Genomic DNA, 26,586 nt, shown 5'->3' with positions numbered 1-26,586 from the left:
AACAGGGTTATTGCTCCAAATATTGATTTCTGAACTCCTAAAACTACTTTATGAATATGAACTGGTTTTCTTTGCATTATTTGAGGTCTGAAATCTCTGCATCTTTTTTTTATTATTTCAGCCATTTCTCATTTTCTGTAAATAAATGCTCTAAATGAGAATATTTTTATTTGGAATTTGGGAGAAATGTTGTCTGTAGTTTATAGAATAAAACAACAATGTTCATTTTACTCAAACATAAACCTATAAATAGCAAAATCAGAGAATCTGATTTAGAAACTGAAGCGGTTTCTTATTTTTTTCCAGAGCTGTATTTATATTTATATGCAAAGTATATGCATAAAATGCAGTGATTGAGAGTCACATCACTGTTAATCAGCCACTTTCTTCCACATTGTTGAGAGTGATGGGTAATTCAGCCATTGAGTAGATGTCCTGATCTGGAGGGTTTGTTGGAAGTTGAGCTGATGAATAAATGGGGTTTGAAATAGTTCCAGATAGATCTGAAGGGTTTGTTGGTAGTTCAGCAGTAGAGTATATGGTAGAATCTCCATTATCTGAGGCAGGAAGGCGTGTGGATTCTTCAATCTCCTCATATATAGCCACCGATGCCTGGTGGGTTAAAGAGAATTACTTAGATAGACCTAGTTTAGTACTGGATGCATTTCATTGGATCATATTTTTTTTAGCATTGATGTACGAACAAATATATTTATCACTTACCATGTGGTTGTTTGATGTGCCTCTGTGGGGATTACCTGATGTTGAATGTGAGTCTGAGGAGAAAAATATATACATATAATATTGTCCCATAAACAACTGTGATAAACAACATCATTGTCATTTTAAGACTAATTTATGCCAATTAAAAAGATTAATCATGTATTAAAAAAAATCAATGCATTTACATCCCTTTATAAAGTAATGTTTTAAAATTAAGAAAATGGTGACGTTTATTAAATGTTCCAATTCCAAATTAATTAAAAACACTGTTCTTAAACAAAGTCAAAATTCCACTTGTTTATATTAACTGGCTTTACTTGCACAATAGAGACTAAAAAAAAAAAAACATCTCTGCAAAATTCACTCAACACAGGGAACAATATTACGTTTTGTCCTTGCATTGTTAGAAAGTTGATCGTGTTATTATTATGACAAGCCTAGTGAGTGTAAAAGGCTTTAATATTGTTATTTTTTTTTAAATCCTTTAAAATCTTGAAATCTCTCTGATTGAACATAACCTGGAATCGGATTCATCCGCCCAGTGCAATTACCCATTCTCTAAATCCCCCAAATCAGTGTTAAGATCATTATTTATCATATATATCTATATGTATCTTACTCTTACACAATATATTAATATAGAGCAGTGTGAACATGACCTAAGATGTGCTGCTATTTAGTACTTTAAAAAATCACTTTGGTCTATGTTCCACCTCAGGGCTGAAGGTTCTAAGCAAAAAAGGCAATCGTTTCCAAGGGTTTTTCCTCTTGGACATGGTTTAGCATTGAATTATTAAGTCCATTATTATCATACTATAAATACACAGCCTGGCAAAAACACTCTAATATTTGGTTGGAGCATCTTTAGCTTCTATTGCAGCACACATTCACTGTGGCATTGTTTCAATAAGCTTCTGCAACGTCACAAGATTTATTTCAATCCAGTGTTGCTGGATTAATTTTTCACCAAGATCTTGCAGCAGCATTGATGATGGTAGAGTCTGACCACTGCACAAAGCAGCTCTTCTCCATCCAGCACATCCCAAAGATTCTCAATGAGGTTAAGATCTGGACTCTGTGGTGAACTCTCTCAATTCATGTGTGAAAATGATGATCTCATGCTACCTGAACTCTGAACTTCATAATTCCAGCCCAATCAATCCTGACACTGTCATCTTGGAATATGCCATCAGGGAAGAAAAAAATCCATTGATGGAATAACCTGGTCTACTGCAGATCAACTGCAGCATCGACCCCACAACGTTTACTTGTCTGTGTGTGTGTGTGTGTTGTTGTACCTTCATTATTTCGTCTCTTTTTGAGAGCGAAAATGAAGACTATCAGTCCGATCAGAAGCAGAACCACAATCACAGAGACAGCAGGGATCACAGGGAAAGCTGGTTCTGAGAAAGTTGAACCTTGAAGAAAATGGTTATTAAAGCAGATACATACAGTTAGAATTCAGAAGTGAGGAGAGGTTATATGAGCAGAATTATAATATGCACCTGTTGCATGAGATGTAGTTGATGTAGTTGAAGAGGTTGACAGTGTGGTCACTGAACCTGTGCGTGTTGGTAATGGTGTAGTATGAGATGAGGATGAGAGTGTATTCGGTTTTGTGGTCACTGAACCCCTGCATGTTGATGTTGGTGATGGAGTAGGATGAGAATCTGTAGAATTAGATTTAGTTTATTAGAATATATTTGTGTATGATTGTAGTCTGACTACAGGTTTACCAGGAATAATACTAATATAGTAGGAATTCTGTACTTGGTGTTGCTGTTTTTTTGGTTAAGGGTAATTTGTAACTTGTAAGTAACTACTGACACTAATAAAGTATTTTAAACCCTAGAATCTATGCTTCTGCCTGCAGAGTAATGAATGTATATATATATATATATCAGTCCTTAGAAATACGAGTTGATCAGAGAGACGTAAGGGTGTCTACATCAACCAGTAACTACATGGTACCACCCTCCTTGGCTCAGGACCCAGGCTGCAGCATTAGGAGCTATAGCTAAGCAGAAGCTAACCACTCCTGTTTACAGAGCTAGTTAGCATTAGCTGTCTTGTGTAAGTAGCTATAGGTCTTTCTTCAGAGGCCACTAATTCGGTGATCTAAAGCAGGGCTCAATAGAAACAGAGCACTTTTTTCACAAAAAACAGCTCACATGACATGCATTCATACTAGAGACCACAACTAGACATTTTACAAAGAACTTTAAAAACGATGGAATAAGACCTTGTAAACCAGAATAACAAGTTTAGGCCTTTTCATTTACATCAATAAAATGTCAGTATATCGGGCTGGACAATAATTCAGTGTTAATATACATAACACTGGATTTTTTTTTCAATTATGCTGTTCTCTTTAATATTTTAATATACATTGTTGTTCAGAAGTGAGGAGAGATTATATGAGCAGAATAATAGTATGCACCTGTTGCATGAGATGAAGTTGATGTAGTTGAAGTTGAGAGCGTATTCGGTTGCGTGGATAGTGAACCCTTGCATGTTGATGTTGGTGATGGTTTAGTATGAGAATCTGTAGAATTAGATTTAGTTTATTACAATATATTTGTGTATGACTGCAGTCTGACTACAGGTTTACCAGGAATAATATAGTAGGACTTTTGTATTTGGTGTTTTTGTTTTTTTTGGTTAAGGGTGGCTTGTAACTAGTAAGTAACTATTGACATTAGTAAAGTATTTTAAACCCTAGTATCTATACATCTGTACTTCTACCTGCAGAGTAATGAATGGAGGTACCTTTCACACCTTTGGTATTTGTTGAGGTAATAAGAATAATATATATATATATATATATATATAAATATATATTTAGGTCTATAATAATATATAATACTATAGGTCTCTCTGAGTTGTATATGGATGCTGCACATGAAACTCTTCCTCAACCTCTCTTGTCTGCAGTAAATAAGAAAAAAAAAATCCTCAGAAATACGAGTTGTTCAGAGAGACGTTAGGGTGTCTGCATCAACCAGTAACTTCATGGCCCCGCCCTCCTTGGCTCGGGACCGCCCACAGACAGGGCTTAACCCGGGCTACAGCATTAGGAGCTATAGCTAAGCAGGAGCTAACAGCTTCTGTTTACAGAGCTAGTTAGCGTTAGCTATCTTGTGTAAGTAACTATAGGTCTTTCTTCAGAGGCCACTAATTCAGTGATCTAAAGCAGGGCTCAATAGAAACAACAGAGCCGTTTTTTTCACAAAAAACAGCTCACATGGCATTCATTCATACTAGAGACACAACTAGACATTTTACAAAGAACTTTAAAAACGATGGAATAAGACCTTGCAAACCAGAATAACAAGTTTAGGCCTTTTCATTTACATCGTTTTTAAATTCTTTGTAAAATGTCTAGTTGTGGTCTGTAGTATGATTGAATGCCATGTGAGCTGTTTTTTGTGAAAAAACTGCTCTGGTTTAAAAGGTCTTATTCCATCGTTTTACAAATAATTAAAAAACGATGGAATAAGATCTTTTAAACCAGAATCACAAGTTTAGGCCTTTTCATTTACATCAATAAAATAATGTCAATATATCGGGCAGGACAATAATTCAGTGTCAATATACATAACGCTGGAATTTTTTTTCAAAAATTGTGTTCTCGTTAATATTTTAATATACATTGTTGTCACTGACTAACATTCAGTTAGTGAGTTTGATCTATTTGGTTTAGTTGATTATCTATCTTATCTGTGTAATTTAGTCTAATGTATGAACATCACTTATTCTAAACCAAAATGAAAATAGAACATGCCAACATACCTCACTTTTAGTTTTTGAACTAGTGTTCATTGCAAGTGAATGTACAGTGTTTGAGGAAATCAACAGACATATGTTATTAATAGGCTGATAATGCTTGAGCCGCATTTAAGGCTTTCTCAGTTCCTCTTTTAAACTCTATTAATGCTTACACATGATCACGTGTTGGAGAGATGTGCTCAAATAAGCTTTTTTATTTGCCTTAAGAACACAGTACTATAACACTAGGCCACTGGTATAACATAGCAATAGAATTCACCAGAAAGTCTTACTGCTTAGTGCTAATGTTCTTAAATTAAGGCAAAATATTTTCTGGTATATTTCTGTCGATGCATATGCAGTGTTGGCTGCCAAAAATTTCGACATAATACAAGATTAACCCCTTCAAACCCTATGTGTGCTTGCAATGAACACTATTTATTTTGGCACTTAACACATGTTGAAACCTATTTGTCAGGAAGTAGCAGCAAGGAGAGGACGCGAAAAGCAGACACAAATGAGAGTATGTTTATTACGAAACAGAATACAACAAGATAATCAAAACATAGAAACAATGAATTCAAAGAGACTCAGAATTCAGGAAAACCTACAACCAAACAGACATAACAACGTACAAGAACCAACAAACTAACACTGAAAACACTGGTGCTTAAATACACATGGAGGGAACAGGAAACACCTGGGGACTGGGAATGAGGGGGCGGAGCTACAAATTAGCACATGGGCGGAGACAAGGAGAACACAGAGGGGCCATGTGCTTAGGAAAGGTAGATAAACAAACAGGAGGGCAGGAAAAGCACAGAAACAGACAGGAGAGACACAGAACAGGATGAGAACGGGACAGTATTATTCATCAGAATAGACATTTATCAGCCAATCAGACAGCAGTTTAGCCCTGCACACTGCAATGGAAAATGAAAGGTCTGCAAACTAAATAAAGCATGGCAGCATCCTAGATAATGGGTAAACACATTTATTTTACTGTTTAAAAATATTTATATACAGAATAAAATAGATAAATTGAATTGCTATGGACATAAAATAGGGAAATAATACATATTCATTTTATTTATTTATTAATTGAATGTTTATCTTTAGGTGCGTTGCATATATTATATATTTTTATCATCACTGGATCATAATTCAGGTCTGAAAGGGATAAACAGTAAAAAGTACTCACCAGCAACTGAAAGATTAACCTGTGTGAAATAAACCTTGTATCCATGATCAGATTCCCAGTCTGATTCAGCTCCACACCAGTATTCAGCAGAATCTCCTTTTGTCAGATTAAATCTCACAGTGAAGATATCCGTTTCTCTGTCGTCATACAGAGAAAATTTTCCTATAGTCGTCCATATTTTACTCTGTTTAACCGCTGCTTTATAAACACAACCACTGCCCATTCTAAAGCAGAAAAACTTGGGGTGATCTTTAAGGGACTGTGGGTATTTGCAACTTATGTTCAGACTTCCTCCTTTATAACTAAGTGCGATACACTTCTCGTGGTGTTGATCTGTCAATGACAAAAAAATAAACAATTACAAGACAATAATGTACATTATACCACAGTTAGTTCTGACCTTGCAATGTGATTGGCTGAGAGGTGTTTTATGAAAGTCGTTATTAGCCGGTAATGCACTGTAACCGCCACATACAGGTAACCTAGCAACGATGCAGCGCTTACAAACCAAACAGTGCAGCAATGGAACTATTTTAAATGTCAACTAAACTGATTCTATTTTCTCCTCAAAAAAAAAAAACTCAAAATATTTCAATAAACAGTGATAATGTAACCTGTAATATTGGCACTGCTGTGCTGCGGTCAAAGGCACGAGGCCACAGTCCGAGTATAGTAGATCAGTCATAGCATAACAATACTTGCCATTGTGTATTAATACCAACTGGGTTTAAAATAATTAGTACCGTATTTTTTAAAATCCTTTAATTTTCCCAAAAATCATCAGTGCTTCTTATAATCCGGTGATCCTTATGTATGAATTCTACCAGTCAGGTATTAAAAAGCAGGAAAGCAGCTGAAGTACAGTGTTATAAGGGTGAGTTTTTAGTGAAGTTTCTCCAGCACCAAGGCTGGGGCAGTATTAGCATTAGCCGCTAACCGCAGCACTAGCTCTTTTTCTGTTCAGAGGTAAGTATATTGGACTGTAGTCTGCATTTTTACTGTGTTAAAACAAGCTACGTGGGACAAACTGATAGCTAATAGTGACTTGGGTTACCAGAACACTCTGCACGCTGCAGTTAGCGGCTAATGCTAATGCGGCTGCACCCAGCCTTAGTGCTTGAGAAACTTACTTACTTAAAACTCACCTGTAGACAAAATATTGGAAATCTAAGCTTACTGTAAATAAACAGAAGCACTTTACTCATCCAAATAAACAAGTTTTCAGGATAAAAAACTGTAGACTTTGATATTGAAAGCAAATGTTTTTTTTAAGAATTACAGTTTTGTTTACTTAGGCACTTCCCCCAGCTTCCCCATTGGAAGAGAAACATGGCAACACCCTTGCTAACTTCGATGTAAGCATCCTTACTAGTGTCGCGTATTGCGCCTTATAGTCCGGTACAGCTTATGGATGAAAATAGACCAGAAAATAGACGTTTATTGATAGTGCACCTTATTTATAGTCCAACAAATATGGTACGTGCCTTTCGAGCAGCTCACAATGTTCTTTTCTCGTTGTTATGATAGCAAAAACACCTTGACACACCCTAAATCAAGCTGATCGGTGCACTGTTGACTATTGTTACTGGAATTATATCAGCATTGGCTGATACCTACTGATGATGTTTTAATTGTGTGTCAGAAAAGGCAAAGTAATGCTGGCCCACTACAATAATTGGCCAAAAATGGTTGTGCTACTTTAAAGTTCATCGATGACATAATTCGTAGCTTCGCCCCCTTGTTAGCTTTCCGCAGGTGTTGCTTGTTTCCTTTCCCGTATTGTCTGTATTTATACCCCAGTGTTTCCTGTTTCATTGGCCGGTACTTTATAGTTTATCTGTTAAGGTTGCTTGTGTTTTCCTATGTACTCTGTGTTCTTTTGTTTATTTAGTTTAGTTAATTTGTTTGTTAATTTTTGTGTATTCTTGTTTAACTTTCTAATAATTATTACGTAATATTGCGTCCACTTTGTAAATGTGTATATCGGCGTCAGCATTCGCAGATAAGTACATGTGTAATATCGGCATTCCTCAAACAATGTATCACGTTTAATCGGAATATACCATAGAATGCTATTATTACCACCCACAGTGGACAGTGCAGTGCAGTGGGTGGTAATAATGGTGACTGGCGCTGTCTGGCTGGAACTGTCCATGCGAACAGACACACATTCAATGCAGGAGACCCACCCCATACCCCATAAGTTAGTGCAGCGTTCTTTTGCTTCTGTGAGACACGGCAAAAGTCACGGGACACAGTGCAAACTCTGTAATATTTGGCATGTCAGTGTGTAGAGGTTTGGAGTAATTAACACAGAAAGCTGGGGTAGTGCAGTGGCTGAGTACACTTACCTCTGTTTATCTTCAGTTCCACTTGTGTGTGGTTATATGTCTGTGGTGCTATATTAACTCCACACTGGTACCTTCCAGAATCTTCTACAGTGAGTTCTCTGATCATCACGCAGAACTCTGCAGAGCTGGTGTTATCAATCAGTAAGAATCTTCCTGTATTTACTGGTTTATCTTTATCTCCTGTCCTGATAAGTTTGGTACAGTTCACCCCAGAACCCTTACAGAAGTACTTGTTGTTTGATGTGTATCTTCTATCATATTTACACTTGATGAGAACTCCTCCTCCTGAATATCCCCTCACTTCACTGGAGGCTTCACCATCTACTAAAACACCAAATGTCCATCTAAGTAAACCCTTTATAAAACACTATCTGATAGTTCTGATTATTTAGAAGATCAGTTTCTTACCTGAGATCAGGTAGAGGGTGAAGATGAGGAGGATCTTCATCCTGAGTTCAGTTTTACAGTCCTTTACCAACACTAGTCCACTTCAGACTGATATTAGAGGCTCTTAAACACTTATTCTCTCTGTCTGACTGTGTTCTTTAATGTCTCTTCAGCTGCTTCTAAAACAGAAGCTGTGGTTTTATGACCACTTCCTTTTTTTGGTCCTTCATGCTGTGCACGCCTCAGGAAGATGATGTGTGAAGTTTGTACCGGATAAGTAGCAATGAAAATGCCTTTAGTATGCTTTATAATGCCAAAGCAAAAAAAAAACCTAAAATGACTTTCATCATTTTCAATTTTTGGATGTTTTTAATAATCAAATCTGATTGCTGTTTAAAAGTAATGTGTAAATGCATTATTAAGTCTATAATTAATTATTTATAAATATATTGTATTACCAGTAGTATGAAATGCTCTTAAAATAACTGTAATATTGTTTAGAGTTTAGATTATTTGCCCGACCTGGACTCGGACCGGGTCAGGCTGAGATTTACCACCACATTCCTCGGGTCTGGGCGAGATTTACCACCACTTTTCTCGAGCTTGGCCGGGTTGGGCCTAGATTTACCACTACTTTCCTCAAGCCGGGCAGAGATTTACCACCACTTCCTTGGGCCGAGTCGAGTTAAGCCGAGATATACCACCACTTTCCTCAAGCCGGGCCGAGATTTACCACCGCTTTCCTCAAGCCGGGCCGAGATTTACCACCGCTTTCCTCAGCCAGGCCGAGATTTACCACCACTTACTTGGGCCGAGTCGGGCCGAGATATACCACCACTTTCCTCAAGCCGGGCAGAGATTTACCACCACTTCCTTGGGCCGAGTCGAGTTAAGCCGAGATATACCACCACTTTCCTCAAGCCGGGCCGAGATTTACCACCGCTTTCCTCAAGCCGGGCCGAGATTTACCACCGCTTTCCTCAGCCAGGCCGAGATTTACCACCACTTACTTGGGCCGAGTCGGGCCGAGATATACCACCACTTTCCTCAAGCCGGGCCAAGATTTACCACCACTTTCCTCAAGCCGGCCCAAGATTTACCACCACTTTCCTCAAGCCGGGCCAAGATTTACCACCACTTTCCTTAAGCCGGGCCGAGATTTACCACCACTTTCCTCAAGCTGGGCCGAGATTTACCACCACTTCCTTGGGCCGATTCGAGCCGAGATATACCACCACTTTCCTTACGCCGGGCCGAGATTTACCACCACTTCCTTGGGCCGAGATTTACCACCACTTTCCTAGATTTACCACCACTTTTCTCAGGCTTGGCCGGGTTGGGCCTAGATTTACCACTACTTTCCTTAAGCCGGGCAGAGATTTACCACCACTTCCTTGGGACGAGTCGATTTGGGCCGAGATATACCACAGCTTTCCCCAAGCCGGGCCGAGATTTACCACCGCTTTCCTCAGCCAGGCCGAGATTTACCCCCACTTACTCAAGCCGGGTCGGGCTGGGCCGAGATATACCACCACCTTTCTTGGGCCGAGTCGGATCAGGCTCTATTTTTTCATGTTATTTTTATTTTATATAAAGCAATGGTGTGATAATCACAATATAGCAAAGCAACAAATCAAACTGTTATATAAAAACAGTTCCACAAGTGTGCAGTGCGCACTCTACTTGTCTGTATTACGCACTCAGGCAGAACATTCATGGGCTCAGGCCGGGTTGGGGTGGTTATTTTGGGCCCGATCCAAGCTCTAATATTGCTTATTACAACTATTGGATGTAACAGTGATGAATATCCATATATACAGTATATTTCCCTTATACTATACTCTTCTGAACTACATTGCCTCTACTGCCATCTAGAGTACAAACTCCTTAATACAGGAAGGAGTTTACAGTATGACTAAATGACTAAAGCATCTTCCAAGTATGATACCTCAACATACAATATATGGACAGAAGTATTGGGACACTCTTGCGAGACCAGATTCAGAACAGACACTCAAAGATAAAAATGACTGAGTTTATTACAAAATGGACTATGATTACAAGAATTGTGAGGGAAGGCAAATGTCAGTAACAGAATGGCAGCAAATATAAACAACATACCAGAGAGAGTAGTCAGGAAAAACAAGGTCATACATGGTAAATCCAACAACACAAGAGAGAAGGCAAAAAAAGGTTTGAAAATACTTAAACATCAGTAGAATGGGGAAAGCAAAAGAGGATAAACGGTAATAAAAAAAGAGTCAATAATAAAGTATGCAAACAATGAAAAGCTTTGAGGGGTATTTATAACTAGGTAGGGCAGGTGGCGCCAGTTAGTAACTTGGAGAGCAGGAACACTGTAATCTTATGTGAAAAGTGAAGTCAAAGAAGTCCGGTATGGGTGCATGCTGGGAAGTTGAGTCTTTAAAGCACAGTTTAGAGTCTCACCTGCTTTCATTTATTGTTTATTCAGAGATCAATGGTTGTTAAAAAGAGTTTTTGAGTTGCTGTCTACTATAAAAAAAAAAGTTCTACTAGATTTTGATGCATTGCTGTGAGGATTTGATTGCCTTCAGTGACGAGCATTAGTGAGGTCAAGATGTTGGATGATAATGATCTCTAATCCACCTCACCCATACTAAAGTATTGGTGCTAAACACCTCAATTCTAGGGGGTTTATACCCCTCTATAGCCCACACTTGACACTAGGCATGTAGCCAATAGATTATTATTGTTTATTCTTGTGTATTGGCTCCAAAGTATCCCATTCTATTGGCCCTAAGATGGCACTGCATTAAAAGCCGGCCGTACTGATTCTGTACTGAAAATTATTTTATGGCACTCAGTGAATAACAGCAGTGTCTATAAACATATAAACTATAAACCAGAAATCACTATAAATCTAATCTCCATTCAAGTTATTTATCCTATTTCTTAAAACACAAAATAAAATACCAGAATAAAAGTCTTTCTGTGTTAAAAATCCACACTATGGTCTGTTTTTTGGTGGAAATTAATACAAATTGGAGAAAAAAAGTAATACATGCTACATCTTGACTAGATCTTTATATCTACTATTGTTTTATAGTAGCGTAGTCACATGACTCCTCCTTCTTGTTGATGGTTAGTGAGGTAACATCTTCAGTCTTGCTGAAATCCACAGTGGCGTACACTGGAGCTGTGGAGTAGAGGTCGTGATCAGTACAGAATAAACTGTATTTTAAAAAGCACAGAGGATTGTGGGTAAATTAATATTGCCTGCTATCCTGATGCATTTTTATGTACAAACGATGCACAAATGCTGCCCTCTTCTGGCTGTAAATAGGCCTGTCCTGATAGATAGATTATTGCATTCCTGTATAACATTCTCATATTAACATGATTATTAGTACCTTGATTCTTCCGATGTTTTTTTAGAAGTAAAACTGTGATGAATAAGAGTCCAATCAGAAGCACAACCAGAATCACAGAAACAGCAGTGACCACAGAGGAAGCTGGAAATGCTGGGGTGGAGAAACACAATGATAATTAATTATCAAATTGAAATCAAAATCTTTAAATGTTCATAAAAATATTTATGCTCAGTTTCAGAAGTGTTTTTTATGAAATGTGATATAAGGGATATAAATACCATGGTTCACTTACAAAGCACAAAGCAGCGCTTTCACTTTAATCCTCAAGCCAAAGTATCAAGAGCTTTGAATGAGTTCAGACTGCAGCTGAGCTTATCATCCAGAATTCATTTCAACTCGCTGAAAAGGACATGCTATTTAACTACTACTTTTTATTTTCCTTTCATGATGCAGCCTCAATCTGTAGCCACGTTTTTTTCAATTTATTAGAAACACTGTGTGGCTTCGACATGAGTCTTCTAATATTATTGAAAGAGACCAAATACTTGAGTTTTGTTATTTAATTTTCTTCGCCACTGAAGCACTTACTCACCGCTGTGGTCTCATATATTCATGCTCACTTTCAGCTATACTCGCTGTCTTTTTTCTTTTTTGCGATATGAATCATTGTCATGAATCTGATATTTATTAAAGTTTTTTATACCAAACTTGATATAAAAGATCAGATTGGGGCCACATTTACCTGCCACACACCTGACCTTACCCGAGGAAAGTGGGGGTAAATCTCTGGTTTCTGCAGAAAATCTAAGCTCTAACAGCCATTTTTCAACTTTTTCATTATATTGAATCATTAAATAAAAAAAATTATATGTTTTCTGGACTAACTGAAACCATTTCATGCAACATACAGTCAGAGAAAATTAGAAAGTAAAATATAACTGCATATTAATAAAAAAATATTAGATAGTCTTTTATGAACTATATCAAATAAATTTGTCAGATGTACATTATATATATTACCTTTTGTCTCTAATGTGGATGCTCCAGTGGATTTAAATTTGTGTTCCTTTGAGTGATCTACAGTTGTGTTTGACATTGATGAAGATGAAGAAGAGGGTGATGTTCTTGTTGGTTCTCTTAGATCTGGTAATGATAGCAAAAAATAGATAAATAAAAAAAATGACAGAAAATAAATGGTCATGTGGTTCATGTGATGTACAGATGTCACATGTTCTGAAAGTGCTGGAATAAACAGATACGTCAAACAGACACAATTTTCACTTTTAATGCACTTTCACATGTGCTGTCTCTAATGTGAAAGTGAAAATAGCTAAAATAAGCACTGCACATGTTCTAACTTCCACTTTTAGGAACAGTTCATATCTATAAAAGGTCATAAGCACTATACATTGTGTACCTGTGGGATTAATTGACTATGTGGATCTAGATTGATCTACTATTAAAACCCCTTTTTAACATCATGGATATTGTAAGTGCTTAAAAGGACATTAGTTGAACTAATTAATAATAAAAAAAGTATTAAATAGTTTTTAATTATACTTTTGTTGGGTGGTTGCCGTAGGTGAATTACATGATGCAATTTCAATGTTGTATGAGGTAAGTTTAACTAAATGATCCATGATTTTTCTACTAGAGGCAGATATACAGCTCTGGAAAAAATGAAGAGATCACTTCAGTTTCTGAATCAGTTTCTCTGATTTAGCTATTTATAGGTTTATGTTTGAGTAAAATGAACATTGTTGTTTTATTCTATAAACTACAGACAACATTTCTCCCAAATTCCAAATAAAAATATTCTCATTTAGAGCATTTATTTACAGAAAATGAGAAATGACTGAAATAACAAAAAAGATGCAGAACTTTCAGACCTCAAATAATGCAAAGAAAACAAGTTCATATTCATAAAAATTTAAGAGTTCAGAAATCAATATTTGGTGGAATAACCCTGGTTTTAATCAGTTTTTATGCATCTTGCCATGTCTTACACACTGCTTTTGGATAAGTTTATGCCACTACTTGTGCAAAACCGTTAAGCAGTTCAGTTTGGTGGTTTGATGGTTTGTGATCATCCATCTTCCTCTTGATTATATTCCAGAGGTTTTCAATTTGGTAAAATCAAATAAACTTATTTTTTCTAGAGCTGTATGTTAATACAGACTGATGGAAAACACACAGATTCACAGTTAAAATAAATGTGAAATCACTATTTGGCAAACGACAGTCTGCTGTTTCCCTTTAACTATATATATATATACAGTGAGTCCAAGAAGTATTTGATCTCTTGCTGATTTTCTTTGTTTGCCCACTAATAAAGACACTATCCTTCTGCACTTTTAATGGTAGATATATTCTAACATGGAGAGACAGAATATCAAGACAAAAATCCAGAATATAATTTTAAAGAATATATTTTAATTAATTTGTATTTCAATGAGGAAAATAAGTATTTGATCCCTCTTGCCAAACACACTCAATACTTAGTGGCAAAGCCTTTGTTTGCAAGCACAGCGGTGAGACGTTTGTTGTAGTTAACCACAAGTTTAGCACACACACCAGGGGGAATTTTGGCCCACTCTTCTTTGCAGATCCTCTCTAAATCATGAAGGTTGGTGGGCTGTCGCTTGGCAACTCTGACCTTCAGCTCCCTCCATAGATTTTCGATCGGATTGAGGTCTGGCGACTGGCTGGGCCACTCCATGACCTTAATGTGATTTTTCTTGAGCCAATCCTTTGTTGCCTTTGCTGTATGTTTAGGGTCGTTATCATGTTGGAAGACCCAACCACGGCCCATTTTCAGATCCCTGGCAGAGGGGAGGAGGTTGTCCCTCAGGATTGTGCGGTACATGGCTCCATCCATCTTCCCAGTGATGCGGTGAAGTAGCCCTGTACCCTTGGCAGAGAAACACCCCCAAAACATTATGCTTCCACCTCCATGCTTGACGGTGGGCACAGTGTTCTTGGGGTCATAGGCAGCATTTTTCTTCCTCCACACATGGCGGGTGGAGTTGAGGCCAAAAAGTTCAATTTTGGTCTCGTCTGACCACAAAACCTTCTCCCAATAACTTGGTTCATCTTTCAAATGATCATTGGCATACTTGAGGCGCGCCTCCACATGTGCTCTCTTCAGCAGGGGTACCTTTCGGGCACTGCAGGATGTGAATCCATTGTTGCGCAAAGTGTTGCCAATTGTTTCCTTGCAAACTGTGGTCCCAGCTGCCTTCAGGTCATTTGCTAACTCCTGCCGAGTGGTTGCAGGACGATTTCTGACCGTTCTCAGCATCATTGCCACCCCACGAGGCGAAATCTTCTTTGGAGCACCGGGCCGAGGTCTGTTGATTGTCATGTTATACTCTTTAAACTTTCTGATAATTGCACCAATAGTTGTTACTTTCACATCCAACACCTTACTAATCTTTTTGTAGCCCATTCCAGCTTTGTGAAGGTCAACAATTCTGACTCTGAGGTCCTGTGACAGCTCTTTGGTTTTACCCATGTTGGAGACTTGAAATCTGTGTGATCTGTCTGATTCTGTGGACAGGTGTTTTTCACACAAGTAATTAGTGAGAACAGGTGGCTTCAGGTCAGGTAACAAGTTGATTGGGAGTGTCTAACTGGTCTGTAAAAGCCAGAACTGCTAATGAATACTAAGGGATCAAATACTTATTTCACTCCATGAAATACAAATCAATTAATATATATTCCTTAGATTTATTTTCTGGATTTTCTTTTTAATATTCTGTCTCTCCATGTAAGAATACATCTACCATTAAAAGTATAGAATGATCATGTCTTTATTAGTGGGCCAACGAAGAAAATCAGCAAGGGATCAAATACTTCTTGGACTCACTGTATATATGATTAATAATCATTTATAATCTCTTTATAAAGGAGCCTTATTTTAAAGCAGTACCAGTCTATTTCGAATGGGCATCAAACATTGTTTAATTCAACATGATGATGAACTGCTCACCTGTTGCTACTGTCAGATTGATTCTTGTAAAATAAATCTTGTATCCATGATCTTTTTCCCAGTCTGATTCAGCTCCACACCAGTATTCACCAGAATCTCCCTCAGTTACATTGCTGATGCTCACTGTGAAGTTGTGCGTTCTGTCATCATGTTTTATCAATCCTCTACGCTCTTTTAATGGATGGTTGTTGTTACAGTCAACAATGCCCTCTCTCCTACAGAGGAACTTGTGTTTACTGCTGAGGGATTGTGGGTAATTGCAGCTGATGTTCACTTCTCTGCCTAGATGACCATTCACACTGATGCTCTTCTTATAGTTGGGATCTGACAATAAGATAAAACACATCAATTCCCATGCAATAACATACTGTTATCATATTCTAGTATGTACAATGTAGAATTTTTTAGATTTTTTGCACTAGTAGCTACAGTCTGGTGATCTGAAGCACATTTAAACAATACACAGATCTGATTGCTTAAGCCACTTAATGAGGTTGTCTAAGGGTATGTATTTTTACACCAGTACTATTTGAAACAAAAACATATTCTGGTTAATTTGCATTTTTTTATGCGTTTTTTTGTGCATGTGTGATATATGTATACAGCTCATGTTTGAGTAAAATGAACATTGTTGTTTTATTCTTTAAACTACAGACAACATTTCTCCCAAATTCCAAATAAAAATATTCTCATTTAGAGCATTTATTTGCAGAAAACTTGTCTGGCAGTTCATAAAATATGTTAGTACACTTTCATGTTTCCATGGACCTGTGAAGTGGGAGGTACTCACCCTCTTCCATCTTCAGTATCACTGGTGTGTAGATGTCTTTGAGCAAATATATATCAACCGCACACTGGTACGTTCCAGAATCCTGTACAGTGAGCTCTCTGATCATCACCCAGAACTCTGCAGAGCTGGTGTTATCAATCAGTGAGAATCTTCCTGTATTTACCCATTTATTCTTAACTTCCGTCTTGATCTGGTCGTCACAGTTTGGCACTGAACCCTTACAGAAGTACTTGTTGTTTGATGTGTATTCCTTATCATATTTACACTTGATGAGAACTCCTCCTCCTGAATATCCCCTCACTTCACTGGATGCTCCACCCCCTGCTAAAAGAGTCAGAATGTTTATATAAGTCTACCTGCCAACCGTGACAAAAGAACATTCACAGAGATTAATTCATTGTAATTTCTATAATTTTGATCATAACGATGCTAAAAAAAATGAATTATTGGAAAATACTTTGTTGTATTAGTTTACATTCAAAGAATAATTGGTTGCTGAATACATTATTAGAAACGACATATTTAAGGCATTTTTTAATTTACTTACTAATAAAACATTAAAAATACCAGAGAGAGTCAATGCAAGTGAGAGCGAGTAAGTAAGACTTCAGTACAGTGATGGAGTTTCGACAATTTGAAGAATAAATTAGTGTAGATAAATGTTTAAAAGTAGAGCCAGACTTTAGAGCACTTAAGTGTTTAATTTAGGACCAGTGCACGGCTGCTTTTTTTTTTTTTTTTTTTTGTTAAATTAAAGAAATTAAAGAAGTGCGTTTGGTCAAATAATGTTCCCTTTTTACAGCGTGCTGAACCAAAAATTCACCGTTATAAACACAGCTGCAGACACTGGAAATGCTTAAAGATGAAACCGAAACTTCATGTAAGGCATGCTCTTTAGTATATGAGCATCAGTTTAGAATTGCGAACTGTTCAGACAAGTCGGATTCAGATATAGGCTGGATTTGGCCCACTTTTACCTGCTGTGTGAACAAAGCCTAATTACTGTCTTCATAAGACACTGATAGCTGAGAGTAATGATTATTTAAAAGAGTTTATTCTTACCTGAGATCAGGTAGAAGGTGAAGATGAGGATTATCTTCATCCTGAGTTCAGTTTTATAGGATCAATTCAGCTTTAGTCCAGTTCAGACTGATATCAGAAGCTCTAAAACACTGTTGTCTCTTCTTAACCTCTGTGCTTTTACTGAGTCTCAACCAGAAACTGGTGTCTTGCCCACTTCCCTTTTTTAACTTGGGACGCAGACTTCTCAAGATAACTTGTGAAACTGGAACAGCATTTTTTGTTGACGTTGCAGTGTACGAAACGGCTGTTAGTTTGTTAAAGAAAACTGTTGGGAGCGGAAAATACCAGGTGAAAGAAATGAACCAGCGGGTTTTTAATGTTTTGTGTGTGCAAATAAGAAACTCGGGAGCAAAAAAACGGGAATTGTGTGCTCACTAAACCAAATGTCTCTCTTGAGCTTCGTTTTTCTCCTCTCGTTTTTTTTTCCCCTCTCGAATTCACAGTTCTCCTCGTGCACTGTGCAAATTATCTGCAGCTGCTGCTGCACGAGTGAGTTTTTGGCACTTGCGTATTGAAAGGGGTGGTTTTGACAGTTTGGGGGCGGGGTCAGGGTCGCCTCCTTCAGGGAATGCTATTGGCTGATATCTCCAGGGTTTGTGACTGACCGCCTAAAATCTACAGCTGGAGGAGGGCAAAGAAGGACAGCAAGAAGATTAGCTAGCTGTGCTAAAATCTAAATAACCCGAGTTCAGCGCCTGGAGTGACCAGGTTCTCCGGAGGTTCAATCCATGGCGCTGAACCCCAGCAAACAGCTCCAGAGAGCGGATTGTTTGGAAAAAAATAAGAGAGCACTTAAAAATGAAGAGTTTCTTTGATTTTTACCGAATTGAAAACCTCTGGAATATAATCAAGAGGAAGATGGATGATCACAAGCCATCAAACCACCAAACTGAACTGCTTGAATTTTTGTACCAGGAGTAAAGCAGCATAAAGTTATCCAAAAGCAGTGTGTAAGACTGGTGGAGGAGAACATAATGCCAAGATGCATGAAAAAAACTGTGATTTAAAACCAACCAGGGTTATTCCTCCAAATATTGATTTCTGAACTCTTAAAACTTTATGAATATGAACTTGTTTTCTTTGCATTATTTGAGGTATGAAAGCTCTGCATCTTTTTTATTTCAGACATTTCTCATTTTCTACAAATAAATGCTCTAAATGAGAATATTTTTATTTAGAATTTGTAGAATAAAACCACAATACTGATGGAAACTACATACAGCGATGGTGTTTCGCCAATTTGAGGGGAAAAAATTAAGTGTGGATGAATGTTTAAAAATAGAGTCAGACTTTAGAGCACTTTGATGTGTTTACCTTGTGCTCCAGTGCACCCTTGCATTTTTGTTTTTACTCGCCGTGTGTGGTCTTAGTATTTTTTGGCCTTTCAGTAGTCAGTAATACTAAGACATTTCAGCCGGTACCTATTTGGTATTGAATTTTGCTACTCACAAGTTTAACACAAGATTAGTTTTATTTCTTCATTCAACATAGCAGTTTAATACATTGCTCAATAGAATTGTTTATTATTGTATCATTTAAGAGTATACATTTATAGTTGTGTAATTACAGATATGTATGTGTTTAGTTTGTAAGTTATACATCATTTAAAAGTGAGAAACAAAGACAGAGTGCATAATTAAAAAATACATTAATACAACTGTTAAATGTAGACTCTGGAGTCCTAATCTGATTGGTTGGTTTTGGGGTTTAGGCTCTGGTGGGGCTTAGAAACTGATTGATTGGTTGGTTGGTTTCAGATTGGGGTAGACTGAATCTGATTTGTTGCTCGTGGGGTCTAGACGCAAGTAGACGGAACCTAATTTGGCGTTTGTCTCCAGGCTCTGGTAGAGTATATCTGATTGGTTGAGGTGGGGTCTAGACTTGGGTGGACCGAATCTAATTGGTTGGGGTTTGTCGTCATACTTTGATAGACTGAATCTGATTGGTTGGGGTTTGTCATCATACTTTGATGGACTGAATCTGATTGGTTGGGGTTTGTCGTCATACTTTGATAGACTGAATCTGATTGGTTGAGGTTTGTCGTCATACTTTGATAGACTGAATCTGATTGGTTGTGGTTTGTCGTCATACTTTGATAGACTGAATCTGATTGTTTGAGGTTTGTCGTCATACTTTGATAGACTGAATCTGATTGGTTGGGGTTTGTCGTCATACTTTGATAGACTGAGTCTGATTGGTTGGAGTTTGTCGTCATACTTTGATAGACTGTATCTGATTGGCTGGGGTTTGTCGTCATACTTTGATAGACTGAGTCTGATTGGTTGGGGTTTGTCGTCATACTTTGATAGACTGAATCTGATTGGTTGGGGTTTGTCTCCATACACTGATAGATTGAGTTTGATTGGTTGGAGTTTGTCGTCATACTTTGATAGACTGTATCTGATTGGCTGGGGTTTGTCGTCATACTTTGATAGACTGAGTCTGATTGGTTGGGGTTTGTCGTCATACTTTGATAGACTGAATCTGATTGGTTGGGGTTTGTCTCCATACACTGATAGATTGAGTTTGATTGGATGAGGTTTGTCGTCATACTTTGATAGACTGAGTCTGATTGGTTGGGGTTTGTCGTCATACTTTGATAGACTGAGTCTGATTGGTTGGGGTTTGTCGTCATACTTTGATGGACTGAGTCTGATTGGTTGGGGTTTGTCGTCATACTTTGATAGACTGAATCTGATTGGTTGGGGTTTGTCGTCATACTTTGATAGACTGAATCTGATTGGTTGAGGTTTGTCGTCATACTTTGATAGACTGAATCTGATTGGTTGGGGTTTGTCGTCATACTTTGATAGATTGAATCTGATTGGTTGGGGTTTGTCTCCATACTCTGAGAGATTGAATCTAATTGGTTGGGGTTTGTCGTCATACTTTGATAGACTGAATCTGATTGGTTGGGGTTTGTCGTCATACTTTGATAGACTGAATCTGATTGGCTGGGGTTTGTCGTCATACTTTGATAGACTGAATCTGATTGGTTGGGGTTTGTCGTCATACTTTGATAGACTGAATCTGATTGGCTGGGGTTTGTCGTCATACTTTGATAGACTGAATTTGATTGGTTGGGGTTTGTCTCCATACTCTGATAGATTGAATCTGATTGGTTGGTGTCAGGATCGGGACTTCGGTTGTAATATATGTTGGCATTTTCTTCAGTCTGAAAAGCAAACAAATGGAAACAAATACAAATATAGAATACATAGTTCATTTAGCGTGTTTGCATTTGTGTAATGTATTTAAGTTTGTGGAATTGATCAACCAAATCATTTAAGAGATCAGTTTGCTTGCATGAGCTCACCATTCTAGATGGTCGTAGGATAGTTTCTGGACCTGTGGGAAATTGGGAAGGGCAGCACAGAATGAAGCTATGTTTTTAGAAGTTTTTTTTTGAGGGTGAAATAAAGCAGAGTTGTTGTGTCAGTCATATATTTACCTTTGTTTTTTATTTTGCAGTAGATTACTGTCATAGCACCAGCTGTGAACAACAGCAAACCAGCACTAATGCAGGAGTACACTGCCAAATCAGAAAACCCTGTAATACAGAAAACCCCCAAGAGAAAAAATATGTATTGAAGCCATATACTTATTAACTGAAAATGTGTTTTTGAGTTAATATGGAAATGTGGAGTGAGGAGGGGCTGAGTAAACCTCACCTGTTGGAGCATCACTCTGTGTAGGTTGAGATGCAGGTGATGAGGATGAGGCAGGTTGACTTGGCCGCCCTGGTGTTTTAAACAAGTTGGATTTGTAAATGTTGATATAAAGCAGAAGACTTGTTTTAAAATAATTAGAGATTTGTAAGTCTTTTTTAAACTAATAAATAATTATTACACACATTGTGGTCACTACAGTGCACAGCTATTTAAGTAATTGTTTTCTATGTGCTTTGGTTTTACTGTTATTGATGCCTGACAGCAGCCTTTTAAAAGGACATTATAACAAATGATCCTGCATTGCACCACCATGTGGTCAGAAACTGCAAGTGCAACAAATCATATGCCAAAATTGCTGACAGAAGGTTAAAAAGTCCATGTGCTTCTGCGATTTCTGTACAGTTATTGTGCTAAAGTTTCCAATTTACTTGGAATTTAAATTGAATTTTTGTACGGACATTTGTAAAATTTTGATCGACACTTGAATAACTCTTAAACTATTATATATAAAATATAAATAACAGTTGAATAGTTTTTTTTATCACACTGAAAGAAGTATAAGTACATTTGAAAAAAAAAAGATTTATCTTTTCATAATTCACCCATGAAAGGGTTAAAAACCTTTAGAACTGAACCCTTGTGTCCACGCAACATCTTAGTTCTTCCATTTAAATAAACTTACAACAATGTCAAAAATTCTGTTATCTATTAGTCATTATGTGTACGTATATACAGAATAATGAGGAAAACTTGTTTTACAAGCATGCAACATAAAGGAGGTCAAAAAAACGCCTGAAGACGTTCCTAATGCATTGTACGTAGTAAAATTGTCAAGTCAAGATGTAATTTATTAATAATCTTTAAAGTCAATTGTATGCTTCATATTAAACTGCTCACAGAATGAACTTACTTGTGGAGATGTTCAGATGTAGGTGTTCACCAGTAGAAGAAGACGGCTGAGTTGTCTCTGTGATTGTTGTAATTCTGGTAGTGGTTGCAGTCACTGTTTCTAAAACATTCAGTGTTTAATAATCACTATCAGAAATTAAAGCAAATTAAACCATATTCTTCATGCTAGATACAGATTATTCTTCCTAGATACAAAAGAAAATAAACACTGTTCTCACTTTGCATAACCTCTCAGAGCATCATATTAGTAAAATCAGTAATAAATAGTAATAAATATCATTAGTATCATCACTTCTACTTCCATCTAGCAAAAATCTCCTGATTTTACTTTAGTTTCTGAAATAAAAGGGGCATACTGTGACTTTTGAATCACCCTGTGTATATATTGTGTATATATACACAGAGCAAACTATTTTTTTGTGTCCTAATGAGAAATAGTCTTTTATAAATGAAACCTAGGGCCCTGTCTTACACCCTGCACATGGCGTAGGTGTAGAAGCATTACGCCATTAAAAAGGCAATCCACCAAAGCCAGAGCACACCTGGCTCTTAAAGGGACTGGCAAAATATGAGCAAAACACACCCATGATAATTAGAAAGAAAATTAACACATGCCTTTTGCGAAGGTCGAGTCAGGCAAGATCTACGTTTCCCGTCGTTACGATAGCAACGACACACTGACACACCATAAATTAAGCTGCACAGTGCAGGGCTCACCTAAAGATCTCTAAAATATTTGCTGTACACTTTGATTAACAGGGATAAAATTTACTCCTAAATTTGAAAAGCAAATTAAATTGCAAAAGGTACGTTAAAGAAAAATTGAGCATCCACACTGAGACACATATGTACAAATCTTATAGTAAAATCACATTTCAAACTTTTTTTAAATGTGGTTTAGATTCTATTTGAGAAAAACAATCTAATATGATGTGTTTTATTAATATTATATTCTTTAAGATATGTTCTGCAAAAAACACAATATCAAAACTTTTTGAATTCCAACACATTTGAGGTGGGCATAGTTATGGCTGATATAGCTGAGCATACCTCAACTGGGCCTCAATTTTATTGTAGGTCTGCAGCTGGAGCAAATGGTGGTGGAAGTTTGGGATGATAAAAAAGGTGAAGCTGTCAGAGATACATTACTTACCTTCCTTTATCATCAGTTCCACTGGTGTGTAGATGTCTTTACTTGATGCTATATCAACTGCACACTGGTACGTTCCAGAATCCTCTACAGTGAGTTCTCTGATCATCACCCAGAACTCTGCAGAGCTGGTGTTATCAATCAGTGAGAATCTTCCTGTATCTACCCATTTATCTTTAATTTCTGTCTTGATCAGGTCACCACAGTTCAGCCATGAACCCTTACAGAAGTACTTGTTGTTTGATGTGTATTCCTTATCATATTTACACTTGATGAGAACTTCTCCTCCTGAATATCCCCTCACTTCACTGGAGGCTTCACCACCTGATAAAAGAGACCAAACATCCATCTAAGTAAACTCTTCATTAGACACTGATATCTGATAGTTCTGATTATTTAGAAGATCAGTTTCTTACCTGAGATCAGGTAGAGGGTGAAGATGAGGAGGATCTTCATCCTGAGTTTAGTTTTACAGATCTGCACCAGATCTAGTCCACTTCAGACTGTTATCAGACCCTGTAAAACACCCTGTATCTGTCTTTAAATGACTCTGTTCCTTGGCCTCTTAACCAGAAACTGACCACATGCCCACTTCCTTAATTAAGTCAGAACGAAAGCTGTAAACACTGAGATAAAGTGTGAAGTCTGCAAAATCTGCACCAAAACAGTCACAAGGAATTGAGCAATTGTCAGGAATCTGACCCAAGAGCAGAGAGGAAGAGGATGGGTTATAGGCAAGGCTAGACAAGGCAAGTTTATTTATATAGCATCTTTTATACACAACGACCATTTAAAGTGCATTACAAAGTAGATGGATATTATAGGTAAAATGGAAATATAAAATCTAATAAGAATAAAGCATAAATGATTTAAACATAATTAAAACAAAGAGAAATGAAAGTAAAAACATGTAAAAGAATAACAATAAATCGGAAATAAAAATAAAATAAGAATAAATGTGTGTATTTTTGTATGTGATTTTTGGGCTCACAATTTGATTAAGAAATGATTTTCAATTCCTGAAAAATATTTCAATTCAAATGGTCTATAAAGTTTGTTTAAATTATGGTATTGATAAGATGGAATGACAATTTAAACAAATACAACTTTTATTTAAAACAATAATTACTGTATCATATCTTTTTGTAACATTTCATATTTAATTTTTTGTTAATCTTAAAAACTTAACTTTAAAATATAAAAACACAGACTTCAGTTTTTTTTAACCATATTGCATCGTGGCTATTTTTTCAGAACTTATCCTTAACATAATAAAAATTAAACAGTAAACATTAAAATACTTTGCAGTAATACAACTTAATTTTCATTTTATTGCAGTGCTCTTGAAAAAAAAATCTCCAAGAGGTTTGTTATCTTGAAAATACCATGAAATATTGTGATATTGTTTTAGGGCCATATCACCCACCAATAATTGGGATTTTTTTTCCGTTACACTTTGATTCACTTTCCTTTATTTTTTTTGTATCCATTGCATTTCCAAAACCCTGTTTTGCTTATGTTGTATCACACCAAATACAACATAAATCAGGATTTCATTTGACTAAATCTTTCAATATAAGTAGATTTTTATTAAATGAGGTAGGGACAGTGATTGATTAGAGAACTCACAGCTGGACTTGAACCTGCAACCTTAGTACTGGACAAATAAGTACAGGTGAGAAAAAACTGAAAAAGCAAAAAAACAGGAAGAATTAATCGAAAGTAAAAGAACTGCACAAAACAGGAATCTGACTCAAGAGGGAACTGAAATATACAACTTTGGAAGAACTTGATTTGAACTTTGCTTTAGATAAAAGCAGTGCGTTCCCTGGTTTTCTTGCTTTTGTGTTCTTTCTTTTCTCTTAAATGTTGTTTTTGTGATAGCATAACTTGTGTAGGTACAGTCACTCTCTGCCGGCAACTGGGAACAGTTAAATCCTTTACAAAAGTGCATCATCTATTCAATTTTAGGTTTACATTAGGTCAAGTTGAATTACAGGAGAACTCGGGAACCCCCTGATTATAAATCTCATTACAGTTTTTCTTTCTAGCTCCTCCTTAAAGAGAATTAGAGAGGGGAAGTTTGAGTAGATTGTAGAAGTGCTACTGTGGGGGTGTGCACAAGTATAACCCTAATGTGCTTTAAAGTAGTTTCAGATGCTTATGGAACTGTAATTCTGACGTTTTAGCTCAGAGAATACAGATAATACATAGAAATGTTCAATACAAGAGCACACTTTAAACATTTGTTTAAACTTAACACTTTAGAAGATTAATACTGATGGCAAATAAAATAGTGTGTGACTAGAGCTTGGCAGTATATTGATAGTATAGTATACTTTTTTGAAAAAAAAGTATTTTTTACTAAACAGCATTTTATAAGAGAAATTTTCATTAAACTTTAGTATAGTCCATGATTATTAGGCTTAATCCCTCTCTGTTAAATACTGCTAAAATGTGTCTGTAGGGTCTGTTTAACAGAGTTATTGATACTTCTACTGACATTTAGAGACGGATTTTTTTTTATAAATAGTCATTATTATTTTACATTACAACATATTTCAATTTCATTAATGTTTAATATTAAATGATGAAACAGTCAAAAATATGAAAATTGTGATTTTGAAACCTTTACCTCTGTTGAATGTAATCTAATTGCTACAAGAAAAATAATAATATTAATACAAATACATGGATTATATACAAATGTTTTGTCATATCATTTCCAATAATATAATAATATTAATACTGTAAATTCTAATGACAAAATGTGAAAATAATCAAACAAACAAAAACTGTACAGTTCTGCATGTTTAAACATCAGAATTGGTCTGAAATGCTGTTGATCTAGTGTGACATCTACTGGCAGATTAAAGCAGGATGCTCCAATAGAAATGAGTAAAACAAGAATGTAAACTTGATGATGTGTATATATATATATACAGTGATATATATAAAAATATATATTTTTTTCTTAATGTGGAAAAAACAAGTAAAGAAATGATCAGAAATAGGAAAGGAATGAAATGTAAAAGTTTTAATGTTGTAAAGGTAAATCCAACCAAATTTTAATCAAATCATGAAATAATGATAATACTACATGCACAACTTCAGTAATAAAAACAAATTATATCAATTTAGGAATATTGCTGAAAAAACTAAATAAGCACTAAAAGTTTCATATAGAAAAACATTCATACTGAAACTAA

At 36.5% G+C, this 26,586-nt stretch overlaps 3 protein-coding genes across 6 annotated transcripts in view; 1 reads left to right on the top strand and 2 right to left on the bottom strand.

Moving 5' to 3' along the window:
• LOC107197313 (B-cell receptor CD22-like) overlaps positions 1-26,586 on the top strand; it is a 191,480-nt gene that overhangs the window by 7,841 nt on the left and 157,053 nt on the right. The gene's annotated exons all lie outside the window — the stretch shown is intronic.
• Positions 11,364-17,760, bottom strand: LOC111196692 (polymeric immunoglobulin receptor-like). The gene is made up of 6 exons (XM_022686061.2): positions 17,627-17,760; positions 16,565-16,888; positions 15,775-16,098; positions 12,804-12,926; positions 11,823-11,933; positions 11,364-11,608 (listed from the first exon to the last, which is right to left on the bottom strand). The coding sequence occupies exons 1-6, from the start codon at positions 17,664-17,666 to the stop codon at positions 11,505-11,507; spliced, it is 1,026 nt and encodes a 341-aa protein (XP_022541782.1). The 5' UTR covers positions 17,667-17,760; the 3' UTR covers positions 11,364-11,504.
• LOC103027884 (putative uncharacterized protein DDB_G0282133) lies at positions 19,100-22,617 on the bottom strand. Its single transcript, XM_049469933.1, has 5 exons — positions 22,229-22,617; positions 21,319-21,387; positions 21,099-21,197; positions 20,964-20,995; positions 19,100-20,822 (listed from the first exon to the last, which is right to left on the bottom strand). Exons 3-5 carry the CDS (start codon positions 21,130-21,132, stop codon positions 19,464-19,466), a joined length of 1,425 nt encoding a protein of 474 aa, XP_049325890.1. The 5' UTR covers positions 21,133-21,197; positions 21,319-21,387; positions 22,229-22,617; the 3' UTR covers positions 19,100-19,463.

Source organism: Astyanax mexicanus, chromosome 21 (genome assembly GCF_023375975.1).
Source record: "Astyanax mexicanus isolate ESR-SI-001 chromosome 21, AstMex3_surface, whole genome shotgun sequence".
Taxonomy (NCBI): domain Eukaryota; kingdom Metazoa; phylum Chordata; class Actinopteri; order Characiformes; family Acestrorhamphidae; genus Astyanax; species Astyanax mexicanus.
Note: the sequence above shows the minus strand (reverse complement) of the source record. Positions and strands in the feature narration are given on the sequence as shown.